Below are 9947 nucleotides of genomic sequence, written 5' to 3' on the forward strand. Positions count from 1 at the left end.
TCATCTACATTTTCCACTGTCCAGAATTTTCTTCAGAGCAAATTTGACATCCTTATTCCGCAGACTGTAGATTAGAGGGTTTAGCATGGGTACAATGCAGGTATAAAACACAGAGGACACTTTCCCTTGGTCCATGGAGCTGACTGATGATGGCTGCAGGTACATAAATGCTACAGATCCATAGAAAACAGCAACAGCTGAGATATGGGAGGTGCAGGTGCTGAAGGCTTTGGACCTGCCTTCAGTGGAGTGGATTTGGAGGATGCTAGCGAGGATGAAGATGTAGGAAGCAAGGATGGTTAAAACAGGAATCAGGACATTAAAAGCACTAAAGACTAGAGCCAATAATTCATTCATGGAGATGCTAGAACAGGATAGCTCCAAGAGTGGGAAGAGATCACAAAAATAATGGTTAACCACCTTGGCCTTGCAGAAATAGAGTCTCAACATAAAGCCTGTATGGATTGCAGATTCAATGATGCACAAAATATAAACTGTCACTGTGAGCTGGAAGCACCTATAATAAGACATGATGACATTGTAAAGCAAAGGGTTACAGATGGCAACATAGCGGTCATATGCCATTACAGCCAACATATAACATTCTGCTATAATAAAAACAATAAAGAAATAGAGCTGAGTCATACATTCAGGGTAGGAGATGATATTCTTCTCTGTCACAAAGTTCACCAGCATTTTGGGGGTAACGACAGTGGAATGACAGAAGTCAATAAAGGACAAATTGGTGAGGAAATAGTACATGGGGGTGTGCAGGTGAGAACTGAGCCCTATCAGTGTGATCATGCCCAGGTTCCCCAGCACTGTGACTGAGTAGATTCCTAGAAAGAAGACCAGAAGGGGAATCTGGAGCTCTGGTTTCTCTGTGAGCCCAGCGAGGATGAACTCAGTCACTGAGGAGTGATTTCCAGGGTCCATTTTCTTCTCAGCAGGTTCTAAGTTTAAAAATAAAGAAATGAGTGTACTTTTGTGTTAGGGTGTATGTGTGTGTGTGTGTGTGTGTGAGAAGGAGAGAGAGAGAGAGAGAGAAATAGATATTTATGAACATATGCATGTGCATGTGTGTGAGGCAGAGAGTAATCCTGCTGAGATCATTCTTTAGTGGTCATCAGAGGACATACATAATGTGGGGATTTCTTTAGCTTCTATTGTCATTCTAGGACAAACTATGATTCTGGCTGAACTAGAATAGAAATTATAAACTTCAAGAATCTTATAATTGAGATATTTCATAAAGTTTAAGAGAAACACTGATTTCTGGACTGTTAAAGGCAGTCAAAATGAACATTTCTACTATTATTTGAGCACTCTTCTTTCCTCCAAATTTCTGGATTCCAACCTATTTCAAGTCAGAAGAATTTTATGTCAAGGCCAAGATTTTAGTTTATGAACATGAACCTGATATAACAACTTACCATCACTTCACATAGTCAAGTGGCACTGGATCTCATGATATGCTTGTGGGTAAGATGGAGTTCTGTGGGCTGGTCACTTTACAGTCAGATGTAAAAGAACATATCTGAACACAAAGATGATCTGTTAATTCAGGATTCCCCAATATGGTTGATCATCAGAGTCACCTAGAGAGATCACAACATTTATAAAAATGATGAGTGTAATAATGTAAACATATAATTAAAAATGAAAGTCTCTAATCATCTTCCTTAACATTCTTTACTCCTACTACTACTAAGTCACTTCAGTCGTATCTGACTCTGTGCAACCCCAGAGACAGCAGCCCACCAGGCTCCCCTGTCCCTGGGATTCTCCAGTCAAGAACACTGGAGTGGGTTGCCATTTCCTTCTCCAATGCATGAAAGTGAAAAGTGAAAGTGAAGTTGCTCAGTCATGTCTGACCCTCAGTGACCCCATGGACTGCAGCCCACCAGGCTCCTCCATCCATGGGATTTTCCAGGCAAGAGTACTGGAGTATTAGATTAATCTCTGTAGAATAGCTCTGATAAATCATTTTTCTTTCTGTCTCTTCGAAAGATTGCCTCTACATTTTAAATAATTCACAAATCTTGGTACTTCCAGAATTCTAGAATTTTATCAAATTTCTCTTTTATTATATATGCTGTTACTTTAGTTAAATCATTACCACTGCCTCCTTTTTAGTCTAATATTTGATACTTTTATTTAAAGAATGGTTTTCCTTTTTGCTTTTGATCTTTTAAAAATGTCCTCAAAAGTGTTTAGAATCTTGGAAGATTTTAAAGATCTTAACACCTGATAATCAAAATAATATAAAACAAATAAGCCAACAAAACTTCCAGTGTAATTCTGATGATCAGCGAGGTTTGGGAACTACTGGGCTAGAAGACACAAAGTTCATGTAGCAGCGTGTTTTAGGCGGAGAACTTGAGAAAATTTTTTCTCTGTTATTTTCCTTTTATCGTCTTCTTTCTTTCCTCCTGTTCCTCCTTTTCGTCCTTCCCTTACCTCCTTCCTTCTTTCTTTCTTCAATAATTTGGCAAAAATTCCTGAAACGGCACTTTACTTCAAAATGAAGTTTAGTCCAGGGTATAAAAATGACAAAAACACAGTTACTTACCTCATAAAATTTAAAATTTGATATTAAGAAGGCCTAATATTCATTATAAAAAAGTATAATATGAAAATAAAATTGGAGTGAAAACTCAGAGGGACATCCAAATTTGAACAGCTCTCCTAATGGATTCAGAGCTAGGGAACTGAACATTTTGTAATTTTTGTTTCAAAATGCCTTCTGTTATTTATTAGTCCTGACCCAATGTCCATCTTATACAACCTAATGTAAGAATTAGGTGTATATAGCAATGCTATAAACCCTGTTTATATGGGGTTTGAGTCATTTATCAGAATATAAGATGGAATCACTGAACATTAAAAATGACAAAGTTACTACTTACTGGCCTTAGCTTATTTGACTTTTAATGGGGATAGGTAGGAATACAATCAGAAAAGAGCAGTTGGTACTCAAACTCTCTGCCGAAATTTTTGTTTTCTCAGTGAAGCTTGGGCTTGAGAATTGCCAGTGCCCCCTGATTAGTGCAGACTCTGTGATCAACAAACCTTCCAAGTTTGTACAACTTAGACCCCGAGGGTGACGGCAACTGGAAAAATGAATAGAGACACTGAAAACAGAACAAACAAATTGAAGTTTAGTGAAGTAAAGAGTATTTATGTTTAAATTTTAGATTTTAAAAAACCTAATCCTTTGAATACTGGATATACTTTGTGTGCCATTCACTTGAAAAGAATAAGGGGTCAATTTTTTATTAAGTCAATAAAATTCACAAAGTAAGTGACTGATTAATAAAGACATTAGTTTCAGATTGCACTTGTAGAAACACAATGTCTAGAGTATGATCAGTAGTAACTCCAGTAACATGATTTTCTAATACTAATTCCATGAAACTACAAAGCCACAGATATGAGGAAGTGAGATCGAACCAAGACTTCTTCATGTGGTAAGCTGATCACCACTGGCCACATGCAGCCTGATTCACTTAACCTGTCACTTTACACAAATATTACCATTTTCTATGTGTGAGATTAGGGTGGGAAGCACTGTGCTACACTAAATTATAAATGAGTTTGGAGTTTAGTTACTGATATTCTTTTTAAGGAGAGATATTGACAAGATAAAAGGCAAATAAAGACTGTAAAACTTGAAAAATATTTGAGGTGTTGAGATAATTAACAGGTGTCGTTATATATCTCAAGGGACTCTAAAGAGACAAAAGACATTTTATGTACGGCATTTGAAAGATCTAAGAATACAAGGGAAAATATTCTAAAATTTTGAGTTCTTAGAAATGTCTGTTCATAGTCATTGAATACACTCAATCAGACTCAGTTCACAAATGATTCCTTCCAGTTTCAGAAACTTACATTCAAATTTAGAAAATATTCATTTTCTTGAATAAGTAAAATTCTCTCAACTTATCTAGATTTTTACTTACTCATATGAAATAATAGTCTCACCACCCCATTCATCTCTGTTATCTGCTACATAGTTTTTCTTTACTAATCTCACTTACAATTAAAGTCACTATAGCAGTAGTAGTGTTAGCTGCTCAGTCACGTCTGACTCTTTGCAGCCTCATGAACTGTAGCCCACCAGGCTCCTCTGTCCATGCGGTACTCCAGGCAAGAATACTGGAGTGGGTCACCATTCTCTTCTCCAGGGGATCTTCCCAACCCAGATATCAAACCCAGGTCTCCCACACTGCAGGCAGATTCTTTATCACCTGAGCACCAGGAAAGCAGAATATCATCATGAAAACCTCAAATTCCTTCTAATCGATTAGACTTTCTTACGACAAGCTCAATAATCCTCCATTTCTAAACAGCACGTTTTCAGACTCCAGCTGTACTATAAATCAAATGATGAACAAATCTGACTTAGTTTTCTCTGCATCCAAGAAAATATCCCACATCTGGCACATCACAACAAGTTTAAAAACTTGGTTTATGAATAAACTGATAATTTTATGAATGAAGATGTTGTGGAATATTTGCCTGAATGCCAACGGTTATTACTTTCATAACTGAAGTCTCAAATACCAAGTATAAAATCAACACACTCACCTTCTTTGTTCCTGGAAATCTCAATGCCAAATCTATTTCACAATGTGCTCTCAGAGACGAATAGCACTAGTGTTAGTGTGGGGAGTGATAGGTACCCAGCATTCTGCTGTCTTTAGTGCTGGGAGGGCAGGCCTGACTGCCCTGGTCTCAAGAGTCACTTTTGAAGCCGTTATGCATCACAGATGAGCATCTTCAATTCTAAGTCTTCAGTGTGTGTTTCTTCAGCTTCAAGGTAGCAAACATCTGCACCTTTCCTAGTTCTCCCCTGAGCAGTTGCGATCACTGTGCTATGAAGGTGCATCCTGGATTTAGCTATGCCAGGCAATAAATAACATGGATTCAAATACTCTCCAAAGATTTTCATTTCTCAGGAGACTGGCTCTTGAGAAAAGAGGCAATCGCAGGTGAAGTGTCCCCAGTTGTCGAACATTTTCTTTCAAAAGGTATTATTTGTCAATCCTGAACTTATCAACTAGCAATAAAGATTTGTTCACAGGCTCTGCTAAGGATTTTGTTAAACTGCATCCTGATCTGGCCAGTCTAAGTTGGATCTGAGATTCTACACTTCTTACAAGCTCCTATCAATGCTGTGGCTTCACCATCTGACTGTGAATACTAGATTTAGAGGATCATGACATATTCTGAAAATTTATCCTATTGGTAATAAATCCAGAAATTGTTAATAATGAATTAAAATCATTTTTCATGTAGTATATATATTTAATTTTTATAATAATGATAATATAAATAATTGATTCAAAAATGAAATCTATATATAATTGAATTTTAGAGTTATGGGGCAAGAATACAGAATATTGATGTAATATTTTTTGAAGTGTTCACTAATAAGAATTTTACTTGTTATATTGTATATTTAATGAAATAGTTTATTATAAGGCAATTATGTTTCATAATCCTTCTTCTTTTTTACATACTTTTACTTTTTATCCAAAGCTGGACTAACTGGAAGCAGTCTTAGATTGTAGCATGATGATAAATTGGATAAATTGGAAACTCACATCAGGGAGCACTTATAAGATATGATTAAATGAATTAGGTTCAATTATTTTTAAAAGAATTTACACTTGGGCAACACAGTGCTTCTCAATGAATTTCCACATTGAAATTGTGGAAAAACTCAATCATTTACTCAAGTGAAATACGCCTCAATTATACTAGAGCTTGCCTTAAGAGAATACAATAAATAGTTACCCATTTGAAAATAGGGACTAGTGTTTATATTTCATAAAATCCTTTATTATTTGTTATATTTATTGGAGTGTAATTGCTTTACAATTGTGTTAGTTTTTCCTTTACAACAAATGATATTTGTTCTTCTCTTTCTGCTTTCAGTTCAATTCAGTCGCTCAGTCGTGTCTGACTCTTTGTGACCCCATGAATTGCAGCATGCCAGGCCGCCCTGTCCATCACCAACTCCCGGAGTTCACTCAAATCCATGTCCATTGAGTCAGTGATGCCATCCAGCCATCTCATCCTCTGTTGTCCCCTGCTCCTCCTGCCACCAATCCCTCCCAGCATCAGAGTCTTTTCCAATGAGTCAACTCTTCGCATGAGGTGGCCAAAGTACTGGAGTTTCAGCTTTAGCATCATTCCTTCCAAAAAACACACAGGACTGATCTCCTCCAGAATGGACGGGTTGGATCTCCTTGCAGTCCAAGGGACTCTCAAGAGTCTTCTCCAACACCACAGTTCAAAAGCATCAATTCTTCAGCGCTCAGGTTTCTTTACAGTCCAACTCTCACATCCATACATTACTACTGGAAAAAAAATAGCCTTGACTAGATGGACCTTTGTTGGCAAAGTAATGTCTCTGCTTTTGAATATGCTATCTAGGTTGGTCATAACTTTCCTTCCAAGAAGTAAGTGTCTTTTAATTTGATGGGTGCAATCACCATCTGCAGTGATTTTGAAGCCCCCTAAAATAAAGTCTCTCACTGTTTCCACTGTTTCTCCATCTATTTCCCATGAAGTGATGGGACCAGATGCCATGATCTTCATTTTCTGAATGTTGAGCCTTAAGCCAACTTTTTCACTCTCCTCTTTCACTTTCATCAAGAGGCTCTTTAGTTCATCCTCACTTTCTGCCATAAGGGTGGTGTCATTTGCATATCTGAGCTTATTGATATATCTCCCAATTTTGATTCCAGCTTGTGCTTCTTCCAGCCCAGCATTTCTCATGATGTATTCTGCGTATAAGTTAAATAAGCAGGGTGACAATATATAGCTTTGACATACTCCTTTTCCTATTTGGAACCAATCTGTTGTTCCATGTCCAGTTCTAACTGTTGCTTCCTGACCTGCATATCGGTTTCTCAAGAGGCAGGTCAAGTGGTTTGGTATTCCCATCTCTTTCAGAATTTTCCACAGTTTGTTGTGATCCACACGGTCAAAAGCTTTGGCATAGTCAATAAAGCAGAAATAGATGATTTTCTGGAACTCTCTTGCTTTTTCCATGATCCAGTGGATGTTGGCAATTAGATCTCTGTTTCCTCTGCCTTTTCTAAAACTAGCTTGAACATTTGAAAGTTCATCATCCACGCATTGCTGAAGCCTGGCTTGTAGAATTTGAGCCTTACTTTACTAGCGTGTGAGTTGAGGGCAATTGTGCGGTGGTTTGAACATACTTTGACATTGTCTTTCCTTGTCACATTTCTCTGACATAATGTGGTCCACTGCAGAAGGCAATGGCAAACCACTTCAGTATTCTTGCCTTGAGAACTCCATGAAGAGTATGAAAAGGAAAAATGATAGGATACTGAAAGAGGAACACCCCAGGTCAGTAGGTGCCCAATATGCTACTGGAGATCAGTGGAGAAATAACTCCAGAAAGAATAAAGGAAAGGAGCCAAAGCAAAAACAATACCCAGTTGTGGATGTGACTGGTGATAGAAGCAAGGTCCAATGCTGTAAAGAGCAATATTGCATAGGAACCTGGAATGTTAGGTCCATGAATCAAGGCAAATTGGAAGTGGTCAAACAGGAGATGGCAAGAGTGAATGTAGACATTCTAGGAATCAGTGAACTAAAATGGACTGGAATGGGTAAATTTAACTCAGATAACCATTATATCTACCATTGTGGGCAGGAATCCCTTAGAACATGGAGTAGCCATCATAGTCAACAAAAGAGTCCGAAATGCAGTACTTGGATGCAATCTCAAAAACGACAGAATGATCTCTGTTCATTTCCAAGGCAAACCATTCAATATTACGATAATCCAAGCCTATGCCCCAACCAGTAACGCTGAAGAAGCTGAAGTTGAACGGTTCTATGAAGACTGACAAGACCTTTTAGAACTAACACCCAAAAAAGATGTCCTTTTCATTACAGGGGACTGGAATGCAACAGTAAGAAGTCAAGAAACACCTGAGGTAACAGGTAAATTTGGCCTTGGAATATGGAATGAAGCAGGGAAAAGGCTAACAGAGTTTTGACAAGAGAACGCAGTGGTCATAGCAACACCCTCTTCCAACAATACAAGAGAAGACTCTACACATGGACATCACCAGATGGTCAACACTGAAATCAGATTGATTATATTCTTTGCAGTCAAAGATGGAGAAGCTCTATACAGTCAGCAAAAACAATACCAGGAACTGACTGTGGCTCAGATCATGAATTCCTTATTGCCAAATTCAGACTTAAATTGAAGAAAGTGGGAAAACCACTAGACCATTCAGGTATGACCTAAATCAAATCCCTTATGATTATACAGTGGAAGTGAGAAATAGATTTAAGGGACTAGATATGATAGACTGCCTGATGAAGTATGGACTGAGGTTCGTGACATTGTACAGGAGACAGGGATCAAGACCATCCCCATGGAAGAGAAATGCAAAAAATCAAAATGGCTGTCTGGGGAGGCCTTACAAATAGCTGTGAAAAGAAGAGAAGTGAAAAGCAAAGGAGAAAAGGAAAGATATAAGTATCTGAATGCAGAGTTCCAAAGAATAGCAAGGAGAGATAAGAAAGCCTTCCTCAGTGATCAATGCAAAGAAATAGAGGAAAACAACAGACTGGGAAAGACTAGAGATCTCTTCAAGAAAATTAGAGATACCAAGGGAACATTTCATGGAAAGATGGGCTCGACAAAGGACAGAAATGGTATGGACCTAACAGATGCAGAAGATATTAAGAAGAGGTGGCAAGAATACACAGAAGAACTGTACCAAAAAGATCTTCATGACCAAGCTAATCACGATGGTGTGATCACTCACCTAGAGCCAGACATCCTGGAATGTGAAGTCAAGTGGGCCTTAGAAAGCATCACTATGAACAAAGCTAGTGGAGGTGATGACATTGCAGTTGAGCTATTTCAAATCTTGAATGATGATGCTGTGATAGTGCTGCACTTAATATGCCAGCAAATTTGGAAAACTCAGCAGTGGCCAGGACTGGAAAAGGTCAGTTTTCATTCCAATCCCAAAGAAAGACAATGCAAAGAATGCTCAAACTACCACTCAATTGCACTCATCTCTGACCTAGGAACATTGCACCAAGAATGGATTTGGCAATTTGAGCTTCATGGTTGAAGTCCTGGCAGTCAGATAATTATTCATATTTACAAAATATAATAATGGCTTTTGAAGACAAACACTAAGGGTCATTTATGATGTGTGTGTTTTTTTTTTAATAGTCATGTATTTTGCATATGTTCTCCATAGAATTCAAAGACAGTGGGGATATGAATTAGTAGAATATATGCAAAATACAAGTAGAAATTTTAATGAACATTAGTCAACAGTTACATTAAATAGTTGGTCTATTTTTATAAAGACCAATGTGTTACATTAACTAGCAACAGTTACATTAACTAGTTAGTGTAGATTTTTTTTAAAGACCAATGTGTTTTTAGTTTAAATTTATGAAGAAGTTTTAGTTCAGTTCAGTCACTCAGTCACGTCTGACTCTTTGTGACCCCATGGACTGCAGCACGCTGGGATTCCCTGTCCATCACCAATTCCTGGAGCTTACTCAAACTCATGTCCATCGAGTCGGTGATGCCAAGATTAGTAGGATCACAAAAATGGAAACTCATGTTCTTACTTAAGGCTCAAGCAATATTTGGATTAGTGTGCTCAAACTGAGGCACAATACTTTATGTGATGGGGAAAAACTAGACAGCTTCATAAAAATAATATAGAAATATGCATTTTAGAATGACTGAAATAGCTGAAGACCTTTTTTAGCAGAGCAAAACTGCACATGGCACATAACAGTCATCTCAATGTTAAATGCATTGACTTATTTTAAAGGTATGTCTTTGTATGTCTTAAGAGATTGAAGTAACACTAACTGCTTGAAACTGTAGGTTTGATGCATGACACTGGTTG

General features: G+C 37.7%; 1 protein-coding gene across 1 annotated transcript; it reads right to left on the reverse strand.

Annotated features, from left to right (window-relative positions):
- Positions 1-963, reverse strand: LOC129653754 (putative olfactory receptor 8G3). The gene has a single exon (XM_055583449.1). It carries the CDS (start codon positions 934-936, stop codon positions 1-3), a length of 936 nt encoding a protein of 311 aa, XP_055439424.1. The 5' UTR covers positions 937-963.
- Positions 964-9947: the final 8984 nt, after the last annotated feature.

The sequence above is a fragment of the Bubalus kerabau genome, chromosome 5, assembly GCF_029407905.1.
Source record: "Bubalus kerabau isolate K-KA32 ecotype Philippines breed swamp buffalo chromosome 5, PCC_UOA_SB_1v2, whole genome shotgun sequence".
In the NCBI taxonomy this organism is placed as follows: Eukaryota; Metazoa; Chordata; class Mammalia; order Artiodactyla; family Bovidae; genus Bubalus; species Bubalus kerabau.

Excerpts from the sequence above, each read along its gene's own strand:
- LOC129653754 (XM_055583449.1), bottom strand. The coding sequence starts at position 936 with ATGGACCCTGGAAATCACTCCTCAGTGACTGAGTTCATCCTCGCTGGG.